Source organism: Cricetulus griseus, chromosome 4, assembly GCF_003668045.3.
Source record: "Cricetulus griseus strain 17A/GY chromosome 4, alternate assembly CriGri-PICRH-1.0, whole genome shotgun sequence".
In the NCBI taxonomy this organism is placed as follows: domain Eukaryota; kingdom Metazoa; phylum Chordata; class Mammalia; order Rodentia; family Cricetidae; genus Cricetulus; species Cricetulus griseus.
The window spans coordinates 57,468,573-57,489,100 of record NC_048597.1 but is presented as its reverse complement, the minus strand read 5'-3'; the positions used below and the strand labels follow the sequence as shown (position 1 = coordinate 57,489,100).

Below are 20,528 nucleotides of genomic sequence, written 5' to 3'. Positions count from 1 at the left end.
CTAGTGAGTTCCAGGACAGCCAGAGCTACACAGAGAAACCCTGTCTCAAAAATCAAAACAAACAAAATGTGAAAAAAAGGGTTATTTTAAAAACCAAACCTATGTTTCCCTTCTGGTTCCCCTTCATTTCCCATACAGAATCACAGTATGTATGTACCCAGACTGGCCCTGAACTTGCCATCCAAACCAGCTACTTTTATTTATTTATAAACCCAAGACACATTTGTAAGAGCTGATCATATGCTTGGACACTAGACAGTTGCAGAGACATCTTTTCTTATTATGAATCAAACTGAAAATAAGGGCTGAGAATATTATTATTTCTGACACAGAATGAACATGTTTGACAAGGCTACCATGTATCTTCTCTGCTCTTTGGGTATTGTAGATCAGTGAATGGGAAAGACCTGAGTTCTTTCAAGGGCAGGCCAGTGCTTGCTTCTGCTCCCTAACTCCAGCGGCATCCAACACAGCAGCTTTGCTAGAGTGGCCAACAAAGGTACTGACAAGAGGGGGAAAGCATGTGTGGATTTTCCTTACAGAGGCTTCAGAAAAACCATTTAAGTATTAGAGGCACAGGGGTAGCAAGGAAGACCAATCTGTTTTGTATAGTGCTATAAGATTCTGGTAAAAAACCAAAAAGAAGCTCTTATCTGGATTTTAGCAATAAATTTTTTTAGATTTGAAATTACACAAAACTGTCAAATAGTGGCCTGTATTTTTTCTGTCTTTAGTGGAGCTAGGGATCAAGGCTGGAGCTTTGTGCATGCTACACAAGTGATTCACCACCTCGCTACAGCTCCAGTCCCATTAACTACAGTCTGAAACTGCATTAGAACCAGTTTAAGTGCAGGACATGGTGGTGCACGCCTTTATTCCCACTACTTGGGAGGCAGAGGCAGGTGGATATCTGTGAGTTCGAGACCAGTTTCATATACATGAATTCTAAGCTAGCTAGACCTATATATCGAGACGCTGTCTCAAAAGAGAAAGAAAGAACAATTATATTTAACCATGTGGTTGTGTGTGTGAGTACATATAGAGGTTACATGACAACTTGTAGGAATCAGTTCTCTCAAATCTTAAGTGGCTAGGTTTGGCAGAAAATGCCCTCAACCATTTGATGGCTCCATAACATTTTTCACAGTTTACTGACTACAGATCTCACTATGCTTCAGACATTTTCATATTCAAAATCATATGCAAACTCTTTAAACACCTGTCTTTCAAGTCTAACCATGGTCTGAGAAGGTCTAAAAGCATTGCCTATCAAAAAGGCAAAGCATGTTCAGAACTGGTCACTAGATAGATTTCATGCAGCTTAATATTTTACATTGAAGGGAACAGGACTCCTACTTTGTTCCGGAACTCAATACACAAAGGCAGAGCTATGATGGTCATGGTGTAGAACGCTGCAGTCACTTTTTACTATTCTAGGTAGGATAAGTGTTCTGTAAAAGCAGCAAAAGGACAAGATACCTTTGGGGACTACCACAAAGTAAGATACTAAATAAGCAGGCAGGGGACAGTTCCTAACGACACCAGAGGACTACTAACAGGTTCAATGACAAAAGAGAACGAGTACAGAAGGCAATTATTAAAAAAATACGAATCTCAATTCATACAATTGTCTTTCAACAGAATCTCAACATTTTAATTTAAAATTAACTAATAAATCACAATTCTATATTGCTTTAAAAGATTATTTTGTTTAAAAATGACACATCTCAAAATGAACCATTACTATTAACTATTACAGGTTAGTTTATCCAGGTCAGGAGAGAATAAACAACAGTGCAGCCCCCTTAACCTCGGAGTCAGGTTTGAATGACAAAGTCCGTCGCCAGCAATGGACATGCAAATAACCATCCAAGAAATTGTTAACTACAAACCCCAAACTGCTTCTGTTGAGGGAAAAGCCCTTGTGGAGTCACAGCATAAGGCGGGGCATTGGCATGTGTCCCACGTGGTCTCTCTCTATGACTTAGGATGGTGTGCCTTCTTGTGCAATCATGAGACAGACCATCAGTTCCAGTTCCATCATCGTGCTGGCTTCCTACTTTGTTGGCAGCATCACCATCATAATCTATCCAGAAAACTGTTTACAAACAATGCTTACATCTGGAGCTCAAGAGGCACCACAGCTTCCCACCAGAAATCAACCAGTTTGTTGTTGTAATTTAGTGACCGTTGTAGAAAGCCAAATATAGTTCAGAGAAACACAAACTCACATGGAAAACGGGCCATTAAGTGCTCTAGATGTTGGGTTTCATTTAAAATCTTTCTGTTATGAAAACCCCAGAGACTTCTTATCCTGTATCTTAATAGGCACAACAGGAAATAAAACTCTGACCCTTTCCCCAAACTTATTCATTCATGATTTGTACTATGCAGAATGGCAAGCATGTGTCAAGTTCTTTGAAAAGGAAAGGTGGGGACAGGTGTCTGAAGCAGACCATAGAGCTTTCTCCTCTGTGGCCACAGGAACATAGAATGGACAATTCCTCCTCCATAGGCAAAACAACAAAGCAATGAGGAGAAGCAGAGAGGAAAGATAGGAGGGGGCTGGCAGGCTAACAGCTAATGCTATAGGTCGCAGACCTTTCATTAAATCTTTAAAATAAAAAGTATTACTATCAATACGCACATTGCAGTTTTCTTTCTCCAGTTTTTTACATGAATATTCTACTCACTTGTTAAAACAAAAACTAAAGTACCCCCAACACCTCAAATGACCCACCATGTACTTTGCTATTTCATCCCTCACAGTAAAACATCAATAATGGGTTGGGAACACTGTAAACCAGATAAATCTTTACAGTTTACTGCCATGAGCTTCATCTCTACAATATTGACATTTCATTATTACAACTAGCCTAGAACTTACCAAGGTTCAAATCTCTCTTGGTTTCTGCTACTCCCAAATATTTTTCCTTTTAAATAGAAAAAAGTTCTTAACTTTTAAATCCTGAAAATTCAATGGTTATTACTTGCCCTAGAGGGTGGAGGGGTGGATGCAAAATAGGGTTGATTCAAACAAAAACCAACACCTAAAATCGCAGCATATACAGACACTCGTTTCCAAGGGAAGAGAAGGGAAGTGAGTGGGCGGCACTAAAGGCATAAAGCCCGAGCGGAAGAAGAATAGATCACTTTGGTTCCTAAAGCCAAATCTGAGGAGAAACAGGCATAAGAGAAGACAAAAACGGTAAGAACATACAGTCAGTGGGATTCTTGCTCTGTATCAATGATTTAGTTATAAATATAGATTATTAGTCCTCTTTCTATACATGTAACAAATGTCAAACTCACTACCATGAATTTCTAAAGTTGACTCTTTCACATTTGTTAAAAAAGGTAAAAATCACATACTTTCCCCTTTCAGTTTAAGCTCTAAACTGAAATACTACATGTACAACAGCTGGTCCTAACTTCTATAAAAAGTTAAAACATGTCAAGCTCCTTTGCCAATATAAAGAGCTACATAATTCCTATCACACTTGCCTTGAATTTAGGCACAAGAAAAACTCAAAGCAACAATTCAGAAGGAACGGGTTAAGGGAAGGGAAGGCTACAAAGGGGAGAGAAGACCAGCAGACAAAATACTCAGAAAAACTCGAATCTGACATTCAAGTATGGAAATACCCCAAGGAGACAACCAACAGGATCTACTGTAGTGACAGAGTCATCACAACAGTATGCAAACATCAAGCGCTGTCTGCTGGAAATGTAAGGCTAGCGATGCAGTCCACGACTCCTTTTGGACCCTAAAGCAGGGGCTCATCTGGAAGTCATAATTCTCTTACTGCAATTTCTCTTGGTCATCTTTAGAAAATAGTAGTTTGCTTGTTTTTCTCCATGTGATGCAGACTGTCTCTTTATACCCCTCAGAGTAACAATTTCATGTTTTAAAAAAAATTCTTTTAGAAAATGGATAAAAGACTATGAGGCCTCAGTGATGTTAGCGGTTGCTCTTCATTGCTTCTTTAGCTGCCAGGATCAGTGGCGTCAAGCTAGATAATGGTTTGGCCAGTTTCAGGAAGGGATGCTGCCAAATGGAGGGGAGAAAGGAAGTATAGAAATGTTACTCATTTAGAAGCTGAAGTCCCCAAATGGATCATTATTTAATAAACTAAAGATGTACTTTTGCTTCCTAAAACTCTCACACTCAGTACATCACTTTTACAGCTCTAAGGGGAGTCGGTTTGTGTGTGGTGCGTGAGCTTGTTTGTTGTTTTCCTATTTGTGTGCATGTGTGGAGGCCAGGTCAATGAGAGCCCTCCCCTCTATCACTTTTCCCTGTGTCTTTCACTGACCCTGGCACCCACTGATGGGCTACTTTGGCCAACAAGTTCCAGGATCTGTTTCCCTAGCACTAGAGTTTATAGACATATACAGTACATAGTCATATATAGCCACACCTAGCTTCTTATATGGGTGCCAGGTATCCAAACTCAAGTCCTGATGCTCAATTGAGACATCTCCCCAGCCCCCAGTTTTGATTTTTGAGCTGTAGCTTATCCTAACCTTGAACTCACAGTAATCTTTGTCTAATACCTAAGAAGTTCATCTCCTTCTATCTTCTCTTTTCAGCTTTTAGAGACAGGGTTTCAGGGTTTCTCTGTGCAGCTCTGGCTGTCCTCTCACTTAGAGATCTGCTTAGTGCTGGGATTAGATTAAGGTGTGTACTATCACGCCTAGCTCCTTTTTTCCCCTTAAATTATGTTTATTTAGTGTGTGACTTTGTGTGACTGTGTGTGTGTGTGTGTGTGTGTGTGTGTGTGTGTTATGGAACTTAGGTATTCAGGCTTAGTGGCAAGCACTTTCACCCAGAGAGCCATTTCACCTACCCCCAATAAGTTTTCCTAATTGCATAGTGTCTACAGATTTAAGGGGCCAAGAGTATTGCTGAGACGGCAGAGTGTCTGCACAGGCAGATGGTGGTGCATCTCTGTAATCTCAGTTCTTGGGAGCTCAAGATCACTCTCCATCTTCAAACCATATTGGTGAGCTGTAGGCCAGCCTGGGCCACATATAAACAAATGAATAAAGAAATAAAATAGTTCTACAGAGTTGAGATTCATAAATATACTCATGACAGGATTGAACAGGTCCAGACACTACTGTGATTAAAATTTTATGCTATTGCCAGGCAGTGGTGGCACATGCCTTTAGTCCCAGAACTTGGGAGACAGAGGAAGGCGGATCTCTGTGAGTTCAAGACCAATCTGATCTACGAGAGCTAGTTCCAGGACAGCTCCAAAGTCACAGAGAAACCCTGTCTCAAAACCCCCCACCAAAAAAAATTTTTTATGCAATTAAAAATTGTTTGTTAAGGGCTGAAGACATCTCTTCAGTAGGTAAAGGCACTTGTTGGCAAGTCTGATGTAATGACGCATATCCCAACGCTGAGACCTACTTGGTGGAAGGAGGGAACCAACTCTTGCAAGTTTCCTCTGACCTCCATAAATGTTTGTCTACACATACATGCACAGCTAAATGTTTTGTCGAGACAGGGTTTCTTTGTATAGTATTGGCTATCCCAGAACTTTCTCTGTAGACCAGGCTGGCCTCAAACTCAGAGACCCACCTGCCTCTGCCTCCTAGGAATAAAGGTATGTGCCACCATCTCCCAGCCATCACCACCAAGTTTTTAAAAAAAACTTTATTGCCAGAAATAAAAGCCTAAAATGCAGCAACTGCCAGATTGTGGCAAGCGAATATGGGAAACATCAGCACTACAAAGCTCACCCCCAAAATTTACCTTCACCAAATTTACCTGTAACAGTTCTTTGGCTGAACCCCTTTTCTCCACATCCATCTCCAAACACCGATTTAAGAAATCCCTAAATATTGGGGAAAGTTTTTCTGGATTCTGTAGTTCAGGAGTTCCATTTGTTGCTATCAGGTACAAAGCCTAAAAACAGAACATTTTGACACACTAAGGTCACTCATAAAATGCCAGTGCATCAAGCTTCTTCATACCCTGGCCTGTCTTCATACTCTTCAGTGGCAACCTTCTTCTTTCCCACAACTCAGGGACTATAGAGCCCCCCCCCCCCCCCCCAGGTCTCTCAGCTCCTGGCTGCTCCGAGACCTTCACCACCCACCTCCTAGCTCATGCTGTGATGGATCTTTGGTTCAATACCCAGGAACTATGGGCAACTCCTCCTCACTCCTTTACTACAGCTCTTTAAGCTGCCATCTCTAACGTTACTCCTATCCTCATCTGTGGTGACTTCAGTAGCCACAGAGAAGCACGTCACATTCCCTGACCTTTTCTCTCCTGATGTTTCCTCAGACGTATGCTTATGGTCACATGCCCTCTCTTCAACAGAACTAGGAACTGAAGTAATTGATCTACTCTACACCTCATCTTTTTCACTCTTGTGTGGGGTGCATAGTGGGGACAGAACCCAGGACCTCATACTTGTTAGAAAGTACTTTGTTGCTGGGCGTTGGTGGCGCACGCCTTTAATCCCAGCACACGGGAGGCAGAGGCAGGCGGATCTCTGTGAGTTCAAGGCCAGCCTGGTCTCCAGAGTGAGTGCCAGGATAGGCTCCAAAGCTACACAGAGAAACCCTGTCTCAAAAAAAAAAAACAAAAAAAGAAAGTACTTTGCTGTCAAGGCCAGCCTGGTCTAGAGTTTTAGGACAGCTAGGGTTGTTACACACAGAAAGCATGTTCTGAAAAGAAAAACAAAAAAAAGAAAAGGCAAAACCATTCTGGTTGACATCCCTTAAAACTGACACCTGCTTAAATTGGGCATGAGTCTCAGCATTCCAGAGGCAGAGGCAGGCAGATCTCTTTGTGTTCAAGGTCAGCCTGATCTACATAGTTAATTCCAGGACAGTCAAGACTACACAGAGAAACCCTTTCTCAATCAAACACACACACACACACACACACACACACACACACACACACACACACACACACACACGAAATACCAGTTATTACTTCATATTGGCTCTTAGTGTTTCCAACGACTATATAAAATTCCCATACTCCATTTATTCTCCTTGTTATTTATTTATATGGGGGGGGGGTGTGTGAAGCAAGGTTTCTCTGTGTAGTCCTGGCTATCCTAGAACTCAATCTGTAGACCAGGCTGGCTCAATCTCAGAGATCCACCTACCTCTGCCTCCCAGGTACTGGGACTAAAGGCCTGCTCCAGCTGGCTATTCTTTTAACAAAAAATTCTAGGATATATTTCATTTCTCATAACTAGACTAACATTAAGATCAGTGCTACTTTCTTTTTTTTGGTTTTTCGAAACAGGGTTTTTGTGTGTAGCTTTGGAGCCTGTTCTGGAACTCACTCTGTAGACCAGGTTGGCCTCAAACTCACAGAGATCCGCCTGCCTCTGCCTCCCTAGTGCTGGGTATTATGGGCGTGCACCACCAACGCCGGCAAGATCAGTGTTATTTTCATTGTAGCACAGCAACGGTTCATGCTAGAAAATAACCTCTCTCACCCTGTCTCTTTCTTTCTTTTTAAATTTTATTACATCAAATATGTACAGTTGTTTTATCTACATGTATGTCTGTACATCATGTGTATGTCTAGTGCCTGTGGAGACCCCAAGAGGATGTTGGATCTCCTGGAACTAGTTACAGATGGCTGTGAACTGCCATGTGAGTGTTGGAAACCTAATCATGGTCCTCTGTAAAAGCAGCCAATGCTCTTAACTGCTAAGCCATCTCTCCCAACCCTCTCTTTGTCTCTTCATTCAGCATCTTGGCTTTGTAGCTCTGGCTGACCTAATGTTCACTACGTAGCTGACACTGGCTTCAAACTTGGGTTATCCTCCTGCCTCAGCCTTAGTACTGCATTATAGGCCTGGGCTACTGTAAGGAAATTTAAAGGGAGGAGAGAGTGGTAGAATCCACCCCCGCCAGCTGCTGGAAGACTCAGTCCAGTCTACTCTTTGCTTTGAATACAGGCTTTAACATTACCATTTAGGCATCTTACCTCAGAGATCTAACTTTCCTCATCCTTGGGACATAGGAGCCAAGGCTCATTGGTGATAACCTTCTTGCAAAACCCAGGGTAGTACCTTAAATGTGTAGGAAAAGGTACCTAATGGGCTGGGGTTGTGGCTCAATTGAGTATGCTTAGCATACATGATGGCACCGGTTCAGTTCTCAGCACCATATAAAACTGGTTGGTTGTGGCCGGTTGTGGTGTCACACGCTAGCAGGATTTGCCAAAGGATGAGGAGGCAGGAGGATCAGGAGTTCAAGGCCACACATTTAAGCGGGGCAGTGGTGGCACACACCATTATCCTAGCACTTGGGAGGCAAAAGCAGGTGGATCTCTGTGAGTTCAAGGTCAGCCTGGTCTACAGAGGAAGTTCCAGGACTGTTTCACAGAGGAAACCCAGTCTTGAAAAACCCAAAACCAAAGGTCAAAAATAAAAACCCCACAAAAACCAAACCAAATAAAAAAAATTGGGTGGTTATGGTACACATCTCCATGACCAGTGTTTGGGAGGTAGAGGCAGGAAAATCAGAAATTCACGGTCATCTTCAGCTACACACACAACAAAGGAAAAAACAAAACAAAACAAAAACACCTGTCTAGGGTACTTCAACTCTGTAGAAGTCATACAAAACTGTATGACTCACTACCAGAAACCTACAACTTTCTACTCTGTAACTCAGAGGAGCAGTTTTTAGATACAAAAAGATTAGACCTCACCAACCACATTCTAAATTTTTGTGCAATGATTGACACAAGCAAGTATTTCTTCCTGGGCCTGATTGATGGCTCCAGGGAAAGACACTTGCTACCAAGTCTGACAGCCTGTGTAAGGGGAGAAGCCACCCCCACAGGTTGTCTTCTGACCCCCGACATATGCTATGACACACATATGCCCCCTCCACTCAAACAAACAAATGCAAAAACAGTTAAAAGACAAACAAAAGTGTTTTCTTACAGTAAAGTTAGTGATTCATGAGTCTTACCCGAAGAGGATTTTCATTGAGGTATGGAGGCTCTCCTTCAACCATCTCAATAGCCATGATGCCCAAAGACCATATGTCAACTTTGGGGCCATAGGCTTTCCGTGTAACCACCTCTGGTGCCATCCAATATGGTGTTCCAACCATAGTACTGCGTTTGCTCTGCTCAGGGGTGATCTGGGCACAGAAGCCAAAGTCAGCTACAGAAGAAAGGAAAGTACCAGGGTTAATGGTTTCATGTCCACTTCAGCAAACAGGGCTGCGCGCAATCATCCTCCTTCTTCTTTGGAATGAATTTGAAAATAATGCAAAGCAGAATAAATTTAAAACTTTTTGAGGATGTTATTTACTAATAATTTTCACATTTACTTTTGCTGACACACATTAACAAGCCTTTCTTCTGAATAACTAATTCTAGTCTAAAAAGTTAAAATTGAAAGAGAAAAAAATTATTCAAGCTGAATAATAAAATTAAATGCAGTGAGCTGGGTGGTGGTGACACACACATTTTTACCTAGCACTTGGGAGGCAGAGGCAGGGGGATATCTGAGTTCCTGGCCAGCCTGGTCTACAAATAGAAAAACATAGATGCAGTGATTGAATCTGGCAATGTTCAGGACATGGAAACTACATTTCTTCTTTTTTCTTCTTTCTTCTCCTCCTCCTCCTTTTTTTCCCCCTAAGACAGGGTTTCTCTATGTAATAGTTCTGGCTGTCCTGGAATCTGCTCTGTAGACCAGGCTGGCCTAGAACTCACAGAGATTCGCTTGTCCTGAGCGCTGGGATTAAAGGCGTGCACTAGTACTGCCTAGCTTGGTTGCTGTTTTTAATACTTTCTTTCAACATTTATTTTGTGTATGTAGGGTACTTTCATAGAGCATGTGGGAGTTAAGAGGACAATTTTCAAGAGTTCATTTTCTCTCACCATGTGGGTTCTGGGAACAGAACTCAGGTTGTCAGGCTTGAGAGCAAACACCTTTACTGGCTGAACCACCTGGCCAACAGGAATTTAAATTTTAATAAAACAATCAAAGCTGGAATCATTATTCATCCAACTCAGTAGAAGGCCTAGAAAAAGACCACACTTAACTGTAACTGCACAGGGAAAGTGCTCCAACTATCTCATTTATGTTCAAGGAAAAAGACACCTACTGTAGTACCTGATACTAAACTAGCTGGGATGAGAATTTACAATTTTTTCTTTCCTTGTGTTGTTACACCTATTTAACTCCTTATTTTTTAGATTTATTCAGACAGGGTTTCATTGTAGCCTCGGCTGGCTTTGAACTCAAAATGTAGTCAGGAATGACCTTGAAGGCCAGTCATGGTAATGCATGCCTTTTAATACTAGCAATCAAGAAGGAGGCAGAGGCAGGTGTATATTCATAAACTAGGCTAGCCTGGCTTACAAAGTGAGTGCTAGGACAGCCAGAGCTACATAATAAGACACTATCTCAAAACGAAAACAAAAATAGCAACAACCCCCCCCAATGACCTTGAATTTGTGAGAGTCCTAACTTACCTCAGCCTTCTGAGTGCTATTACAGAAATGTGCCGCCATGTCTATCTGGCATCTACCAACTCCTTTTGTAACCTTGTTATCCTTTAATTTTACTATGTATAAAAAAATACAAATAAATTGTGTGGCTTGTTTTATTTTGTTACTCTTTTTTTTGTTTTTTCAAGACTGGGTTGCTCTCTGTAATAGCCCACGCTGTCCTAGAAATTGCTCTATAGTCCAGTCTGACCTTGAACTCACAGAGATCTACCTGCCTCTGCCTCCCAAGAGCTGGGATTAAAGGAGGTTTGAGATAGGGTCGTAGCCCCCCGGAAAATTATTTTTAGATATCTTTTCATATTGGTATATTTACCAGCTGTATTCTTAAAACTAAAAATATTAACTATTAATGTTCTGCTCAACATTTAAGATAGTTCAGTTTTTCTTTATAATGTTTGGACCCTCCTTATACATATATTCAGTAATCCTATTAATGAGATTATTAAAAGGATAAATACTAGGTAAAATAGTACTTATAGTGAAAATGAGTATTTACAATAAGCCACGGACATTCCAAGTAATCTTAAAAAATTATTTAGTATGTTTGGGGCAGAACACATATATGAATGAATGAATGAATGAATGAATGAATGAATGAATGAATATATACAATCTTGAGGCCAGATGAGATACATGATATTAACTCAAAAACATAGTGGTGCGGTGAAGAAACACAGTTTGGTACTCTGGGTTTGATCCCTAAACTGATCCCTAAGCTGGGTATGGTGGCACCTGTGACTTCAGCACTTGGGAGGCAAAAGGCAGGACTGCTTCAGGTTAACAGTTAGCCTGGGCTATGTAGTGAGTTTAGGGCCTGCTCAGGCTACACAGCAAGCCCCACTGTAAAAGAGTAACAAATGTTTTGACCATTAGATTACCAAATAACATTTTAGAGAATGTAGCTGAGAGGAGAGGGTAGGGGAGGGTAGGCCCTTCTAGCAGATCAGATTTAAATAAAAAAGCTTTTGTTTCTTGAGTCAAGATAATCTTTGATTTTCAAAGTGGAGAAATCTTAGGTCCTGGTGAGTCCATCCTCTAGAGGATACAGTTGGGACTGTGGCCCCTGGAAAAATCTGGCTGTTTCATAACTTCCTGTGACAGATAAGGTCTTTGGAAAGGAGACTGTTCTATGTCACCCTGAGGTCAAGGTCACAGGAGGTCACATAGTCTTCTCATGATTAGGCTCTCTCCAAAATTTCTATGAGGGTGAAGGGGCCAGCTGAGAAAATACTCCAAACAATCACGCCCAGCCACATTTCCTATAAAGCAGAGTCCTATCAGGGTAGCCCAGACACCAGTCCTCTGTGTATCACTTTGTTTTATTTTAATGTCCAAAAATAATTCCCTTATTGTTCATATTTAAAAAAAGAGACATTAAGTAACTTGCTCAAATCCTCATCAAGTTGTAAGATCTGCTATGAACACAAGTAGCTGGGTTCACAACACACACTTAACAAGCCACCACCCTTCACACAGTCAATCACAGAAATATTAAAACATCACTTCATTGCTACTCACTAAGTTTAACTGAGCCTTCCATTCCCAAAAGCACGTTGTCACTTTTGATGTCTCTGTGGATCACTTGATTAGCATGCAAGAACTCCAAGGCCTGTAAACACTGAACAGAGAAAACACCTATCAACATCAATATCCCAACAGGTCCAAGGGAGGTCACATATAGTGCAACAGGAGATTACTGCTCTGCCAGCAGGAGGATCTCCAAGATTTAACATTTGGAAAGAAAAGATATCCTTTCCCTGCAAAGTTAAGAAAACAGAAGCTACAACATGCCTGCGATCTCAGCAGTGGAAGGCTGAGGGAGAAGAATGGAGAGCTCCAAGACAGCTAAAGTTGGGCCGCACAAAGCAACACTGGTTAAAAAATAGGGGGGGAGGGTGGGTCAAGGTGGCCCACACCTTTAATCTCAGCACTCAGGAGGCAGAAGCAGATGGATCTCTATGAGTTTAAGGCCAGCGGATATCTGAGTTTGAGTTTAGCATGGTTTACAGAGAGTTCCAGGACAGCCAGGGTCTACACAGAGAAACTCTGTCTCTGATAAATAAATAAGTAAACAAATAGTCTCAAAAAACAAGATTTTCTTCCTCTGTCTGCCCTTGAACTTTGCCATGTAGCAGAGGAGGATTAGAACTCTTGATCCTCCTGCCTCAGCTTCCACAGTGATGGGATTACAAGAATGGCCTATTATGTAAGGCTTATTAAATAATGCCCCATCTGTTTTCTTGATCACTGCTTTTTGGGGGGATGGGCAGGTAGGGTTTTTGTTCTGTACCCCTTGCTGGCTTGGAGCTCCTAGCATTCCTGTTGCTTCAGTCTTACAAAGTACTGGACTACAGGTGCCAGTCACTCTACCTGGAGATTGTTTCTCCCCACAGATTTTTTGAACAACACTTTACTTTTTATTATGTGTGGAGGGGGTAGCTGTTTCAGAGACCAGAAGAGGGAATGGGATTCACTGGAGCTGGAGTTACAGGCAATTGAAAGTTGCCAGATTTGGGTGCTGGGAACTAAACAAGAGCAGGAAGCATTCTTAACCATTGAGTCATCTTTCCAAGCTTCAGTCTACTGTGGAATCCTCTTGTACACTGAAAAGATTTGTTACTCAAATTAATCAGTAGCCAGGCAGAAGTATAGATGGGTGCGACCAAACTAAGGATAATGGAAGGATAAGGGCAAAGTAAGGAGCAGGAGACGAACGTGCCATGTTAATAAAGGTACTACCAGATGGCAGAGAATAAATAAGGAATATGGGTTAACTTAAAATGTAAGAGCTAGTTAGTAATAAGCCTGAGTTATCAGCCAAGCATTTGTAATTTATACAAGCCTATGAATGATTATTTGAGAGTGGCTTCAGGACAGGAAACCTCTGTTTACACCACTTACCACTGATTTTTTTCTTTCTTTTTTGGGTTTTTCAAAATAGAGTTTCTCAATGTAGCCCTGGCAGTTCTGGAACTAGCTGTGTAGACCTAGCTGGTTTCACACTCAGAGATCTGCCTGCCTCTGCCTCCTGAGTGCTGGGATTAAAGGCGTGAGCTACTCCCCAGCCCCACTGATTTTCAAAACCTAGTTTTCAGTGGCTTCATTTACACAATGATGACTGGGCCTTCTTAACTTCTTAGGCCTTAAATGTCAGGAGCTACAATACACTTGGTAAGCATACATAGGTTTCTGAGAAATTATCTCAACCTCAAGTGGACTTGTGACAAGGCACAGGCATGGGGATGCATACCTTTAACCCCAGCACTTAGGAAGCAGAGGAAGGAGGATTTTTATGAAGCTAGGCAGAGCTACATAGTAAGACCATGTCTCTCTCACACACACACAGAGTGAATCTGTGACTATTCCCACTAGAACCCGGTGACCTCAAAGTCTTCATTTTTAATTTTATTTATTTATTTTTTAAAGATTCATTTATTATGTAAACAGTGTTCTGCCTGTATGTATGCCTACATGCCAGAAGAGGGCACCAGATCTCATTAGATTGTTGTGAACCACCATGTGGTTGCTAGGAATTGAACTCTGGACCTCTGAAAGAGCAGCCAGTGCTCTTAACCTCTGAGCCATCTCTCTAGCCCATACCTCAAAGTCTTAATTAATGTCAGACAGTAAAAGTAGGTTAGACTGGGTGATTTGGCTCTGTTCAGGGCTTCAATTTGGTCTACGTTGACATCCTTATACTTTCATGGTGGAGTTCATCCACAGCCTGACAAAGGAGAGGGTAGTGGTAGGGCTCAGTAGGGCATGAGGCTCTGGGTTCAATGTCATCACTGAAAAAACAAAATAAAGAATCCTTAGTATAAAAGATCAACTTTTGGGCTGGAGAGATGGCTCAGCGGTTAAGAGCACTGGCTGCTCGTCCAGAGGACTGGAGTTCAATTCTCAGCCCCCACATGGCAGCTCACAACTGTCTGTAACTTCAGGATTCAACACCCTCATGCAGGCAAAACACCAATGAACACAAAAGCACAAACAAACAAATAAATAAAAGAGTAACTTTCCTCTGATGCCTCACACCAGAAAGTATTGAGTAAAACAACAACAACAAAACCAAACTAAGTTTTTTCTTCCTTCCTTAAACAGAAAATGAGATTTTCAGGGGATTTGAGAGACGGCTTAGTCACTAAGAGCACTGGCCACTTTTCCAGAGAACGTGGGTTCACAGTAACTTACAACTGTAACTCCAGTCCCAGGGAACCCAATGCCCTCTCCTGGCCTCCTCAGGTACTGCATGCATACAGTACACAGACAAATATACAGATAAAAAGACCCATTTTAGTCCCAGCACTCTCAAGGCAGAGGCAGGTGGATCTCTGTAAGTTCAAGACCAACTTGGTCTACAAGAACTAGATAGTTCCAGGACAGCCTCTAAAGTCACAGAGAAACCCTGTCTTGAAAAACCAAACCAAACAAAAAACAAAACAAAAAAACCTCTCAACCCCCCCCCAAAACAAAAAACAAGCAACAACAACAAAATACCCATAACACAAAATAAAATACGTAAAATTTCAAACAAAACAAAACTCTGGTCCAGTGTTTTTAACTATAAAGAAGACTGTAAATTGTAAATCTGAGAAAAGTCAGTTGTATTTTTTTATTATTCCCATTCCCATAAGAGTAAAACAAAAATCTGTATACCATTTAAAACAACTAAAAATCTTATTTCAAATACTCAAATACTCTTTTGTTTCTTTGTTTTAGGACATGTTTCTCTGTATAGCCCTGGCTGTCCTGAAACTTGCTCTGTAAACCATGCTGGCTTTGAACTTAAAGATCTGCCTGCTTCTGCCTCTGAGTGCTAGGATTAATGGTGCATCAGCATTCCTGGCTATCAACTGTTCATTTAAGGTAGGGAAAAAAGTACGTCTATCTCAGTACACCTAATCATGTTCTTGGAAAGGACAAAAAGTGGGAGAATATTTATACAAATTTACAAATTTTTCACAGTTCTAAAATTCTGGCACATAAAGAAAATCAAAGTAACCAGTAGGTGGTGGCACATGCCTTTAATCCTGGAATTCGGGAGGCAGAGGCAGGCAGATTTCTGTGAGTTCTAGGCCAGCCTGGTTTACAAAGCCACACAGAGAAACCCTGTCTCCAAAAATAAATAAATAAATAAAATAAATAAATAAAAAACAAAAACAAAAAACAACTTCTAGGGGCTGGGGAGATGGCTCAGAGATTAAGAGCGTTGGCTATTCTTCCAGAGGATCTGAATTCAACTCCCAGCAACCACATGGTGGCTCATAACCATCTGTAATGAGATCTGGTCCCCTCTTCTGGCGTGCAGTCATACAAACAGACAGAATACTGTATACATAATAAATAAATAAACCTCAAAATAAAAAAGAACCAAAGTCTTGCAAAAAACAAAAACAAAAAAACAACAACTATTAGATCACCTGAAAAGAACTACTAAAAACAAAACAAAAACACCAAAACAGTGAAACACAAATCTTTCAATTTTAGCCAGCTTTTAAGTGACACTCTTTAAGGGATGTATGCTATTTGGAACTGTTAAAGAACTCAGTTAGTAGAATCCTGGCCTAGAATGCATGAAGTTGCGGGTAGGTCTTTGGTACTGTGACACTGGGCACAGTGGGGCAGGCCTATAATTCTAGCACTCAGGAGTATTACAATGAGGTCATCCTCCTGCATGTTGTTTGAGGCCAGCCAGGACCATATGAGGCCCTATCTTAACACAGCAGCCAGTTGGTAGTTTCTAAGAATTGTGTTTTAAATACCTGAAAAAGAAAGACCTCCTATGTGCAGTCTTTCTAGTTCACACTTGCATTACTGTAGAGTTGTTGAAGGTTAAATTCAAACCACAGGGAGCACAATACAGTCCTGTGAACTTAGCACAAACCTCTTACACAAGTTGTCCTCTGACTTCAATGCATGTGTCATGGTATGCATATGCCCACATACATGCACACACACACACAAGGAAAACTATAATAAAAATTTACAAATATATATATATGAAAATAATGGTTTCTTCGCCTTCAGTGGTCTTACTAAAGCCAAGGGCAATGCACAGATATTTAAGCATATACATCTTTTTTTTTTTTTTTTTTGGTTTTTCAAGACAGGGTTTCTCTGTGTAGCTTTGGAGCCTATCCTGGTACTTGCTCTGGAGACCAGGCTGGCCTCAAACTCACAGAGATCTACCTGCCTCTGCCTCCTGAGTGCTGGAATTAAAGGTGTGCACCACCACCGCCAGGCTAAGCATAAATACATCGTTTGTCACATTGGTTCTAGTTTCTACTACTGAGTCACACTTTTTAAATGGTATCCCATTTTCCTCTGGAAATTGTCCTATTCTGGATGATAAACTGCTAAAATCTGCCTGTGACTTCTATACCTCACAGGACCATGTCTTGTTCTCAAATTATCTTCCACAGGAAGGAAAGGGTTAAAGTTCTTTTTGTTTCTACTGGAGACAGGGTCTTACTATGAAGTCCTGGCTGGCCTCAAATTTTATAGAGATCCCGATATGCACTTCCATGGCCAGTAGGACTGAAACTCTTGTCTGGGATGAAATAATAGAGGAAAAACTTGCAAAAAAACAAATACAAAAACTATACAGAGAAAAAAGTTTCTACACAGAAATCCTTTCTTTTTTCACCCTTGCTAAGGACACACCCTAACACTATAGGAAGCAACCTACCTCTCTGCACACAGCTGCAATCTGTGCTTCGTCCATGCAGGTTTCTGTTACAACATCAGTGAGTGACCCACCAGCAAGGTACTCCATCACCACAAACAACTCATCTCCTACCAGGTAACTGAAAACAAAACATAAAAAATACACATGGGTTTTTATTGTTTTTCTAAGAACATGGCTCTCTGTATTGAAGAATTAAAATGCCAAGTACAATTCCAGAGCCAAGTGTTTTAGAACTAGGAAGAGCACTAGATAGGCACAACTGCACAAATCAAAAGGGGATGCAGTGGTGCACACCTTTAATCCCGGTGATTTGGATCTCTGTGAGTTTGAGGCCAGCCTGGTCTACATGGTGAGTTTCTGAACAGCCAGAGCTACATAGTGCGACCCCACCCGAAAAAACAAAATAAAACAAAAACAAACAAATCAAGATGTCACCAACTGGGTGGCATAGCAGACATCTACTACATTTCCACATTCAGGAAGCAGTCAGGAAGATCAACCTGATTTGGAGTCTAGAAGGACTATAGAGTAAGACAATGTCTCAAAACAAACAAACAAACAAACAAACAAAAAACAAAGAAATGAAAGCCAGAACACTACAGTTTGCCCACATTGAGTATATAAATATGTTATTGCAATTAGAATCCAACAGAAAATTAAAAAAAAAAAAACAGAGAGAGAGAGAGAGAGAAAGAATTATTTCATGGGGCAAGCTAGGGATGGTAGCTACTGAGGTAGGGAACTACAAGTTCAAAAACAAACAAGAAGAAAAAACAAGACTCCCTTCCCTCCATGTGTGTGCTGAACAAAGTGGGATATTTGGAAATGTTCGGTAACTCATCCAACGTCACAGATAGAAACTGACAACAGCAAAATACTAAGCCAAGCAAATAAGCCCAAAGCCTTGGGTTTGTCAAAGCTTTCATGCTATGCTGATGTGAAATATTTTATTAAAAAAAATTTCCCCTCCTTCCCCTTATTTAAAAGTTAAAAAAATTAATTTATGTATATGGGTGTTTTGCTTGTGTGTGTCTATGTACCAATGCACATGTCTAGAGGCAAAAAGAGGGTACATGTGAGCTGCCACATGGATGCTTAGAATTGAACCCAGGTCCTCTGGAAGAGCAGCCAATGCTCCTAACCACTGAGGTCTCTCCGTCCCTATGTGGCTGGAGAGTGTCAAGAGAAGCCTTCTTTCCAGAGGAGGGGGGTTTGGCCCTAGCACCCACAGCTGGGGGTGGGGTGGGGATAATAACTACTCTACTTCAGTTCTATTTCTGACGTTCTTCTGGCTTCTCCAGGCACCATCATGTGAAGCGAAGCAGTGCACGCAGAAGGGATAAGTGATATAGTCATATAATTTCAAAAACATAAAAGGTTTCCAAGGCAAACAACGACATGGACCTGAAAATTTTGTTCCTTTGAATATAGTCCTTACAAATAAGGGTTAAAAGTCTCAAAATACATTCTCTTTGCCCTCTAAGCAAATGTAAAAACAGAAGTCATGTGCAATCTATTATGTCTAATACAACCTATGCTATTATTCACTAAAGTAATTTATCTAATACAGTTAATCATTCACTAAAGTATTATTATCTAATATAATCTATGTTGTCATTTACTCAAGTAAATGTGATTCCTTTTTTAAAAAACCAGTTGTAATATATAGTTTTATATTCTGCCTTTTAACTATTGTTTAACACAATACCTAAGCTCAGAGATCTTTTGATAGCAACCTGAAAGGGAAACATGAAAAGTAACACCTATAATAAAAACTGTCTGGCCATGGTGATACATGCTCTAACCCCAGCTTCCTGAGAGCCCAAAGAAAGCACAAGGCAAGCTTTCCTGGGATAAAAACTAATCTCACAGTTTAAAAACTGTGTGGCTAGTCACCTCTGAGATCACAGCATGAGTCACAGCCAGCCATTCCTTAATGTTTCTGCTCTGTTTCCACCAGCAATCAAGTGTCCTCTCACCTGCCAATGAGACCCTGGCAGAAAAAGCACTATACTGCAGTGTAGTTTTCACCTTTCTTTCCCCTCCTCCTTTTGCTTACTTTCAGAATTGGTATCTCAATCTAAAATGCTATGCCTGCACCAAATAATGAGATTATTAATTCCTGGTTTTTTTTTTTTTTGAAGATTGTTAAGTACTAATTGTTAAAATTTATTTTGTGTGTCTTGCTTATGTGTCCTGTATCTGTACGGAGACCGGAAGAGGGAGTTGGATGCCTTAGCACCAGAGTCACAGGTGGGTATAAGCCATTATGTGGGTGCTAGGAACCAACTGTGAGTCCTCTAAAAGGCAGCAAGGGCTCTTAATTGTTCAGTCACCTCTCTAGTCCCAAATGTCCATATTTTTATCCCAATGTATATGTTTCTTTTCTCATTTATTTTTTACATTTTAAGATTTACTTACGTAATTTATATGTATACGGTTGTCTAACTAAATTTCTGTGCACTTTATGAGTGCTAGCAGAGGCCAAAGGCTCCTCTGGAAGCAGAGTTACTGGCAGTTGTAAATTGCCATGTGGTGCTGGGTCCACCCCAAGAGCAGCGCGTGCTCATCAAGAGAACCAGTCATTTCTCCAGCTTCCCTCTCTTGCTTTTTATTTCCTTTCATTCATTCTCATTTTTAAAGACAGGACCTCATTAGGCTCTCCCCGAACTCTTCATCCTTCTGTCTTAGCCTTCCAATGCTGGAATTAGTCATCAATCACTACCCCAAGTTGATCTCAATTTTAAAGAAAATATTCATATTTACCTGTCCAAGAAGTTAACTATGTTGGGATTCTTTAATTCCTTCATCACCAGAATTTCATTAATGATCAATTCCTTCTTTGGTTGTTTCTGTAAATTAATCTGCTTAATAGCAACCTATAATAGAAACATATTTGAAACATCAAAACAGCATTCCTAATTCTCTGACAATTACAAGCACCAATTAACTAGTCATTTAATATGTATACCTCACACAGTGACATTGTAACTTACACATACATGTTTTTATATGAATATTGCCTAAGCATAATGTTGTGATACAGATTCTAAATTATATTTGAATTTGTATTTAAAACATTTTTAAAATGACATATTGTTGTTTCATGTGTGGGTAGGCATGTGCACACAGAGTGAGACAGAAGGAATGAACTAAGGTTGGTGGTGACTACAGGCTGAGCCATCTCACTGGCCCGAGATTTATATTCAAGTTTACTAACCAACTTCAGGTCAGTCTATACAAGGAATTATTTTTTAAAATTGTAAACTGGCAATTATTTTAAAAATATTTTCTTATTCATGATACTGAGCGCAT

The 20,528-nt window shown here is 40.7% G+C and overlaps 1 protein-coding gene across 2 annotated transcripts in view; it reads right to left on the bottom strand.

The window, feature by feature from the left end:
• Positions 1-1,627: 1,627 nt before the first annotated feature.
• Pak2 (p21 (RAC1) activated kinase 2) overlaps positions 1,628-20,528 on the bottom strand; it is a 64,845-nt gene continuing 45,944 nt past the window's right edge. For both annotated transcript variants that reach the window (XM_027412865.2, XM_027412866.2), the window contains exons 10-15: positions 19,980-20,092; positions 17,214-17,331; positions 12,044-12,143; positions 8,971-9,167; positions 5,780-5,917; positions 1,628-4,048 (exon numbers count right to left, since the gene is read on the bottom strand). In XM_027412865.2, the coding sequence (XP_027268666.1) occupies positions 3,962-4,048; positions 5,780-5,917; positions 8,971-9,167; positions 12,044-12,143; positions 17,214-17,331; positions 19,980-20,092 (753 nt within the window). In that variant the 3' untranslated portion in view covers positions 1,628-3,961. The remainder of the gene's footprint in view (positions 4,049-5,779; positions 5,918-8,970; positions 9,168-12,043; positions 12,144-17,213; positions 17,332-19,979; positions 20,093-20,528) is intronic.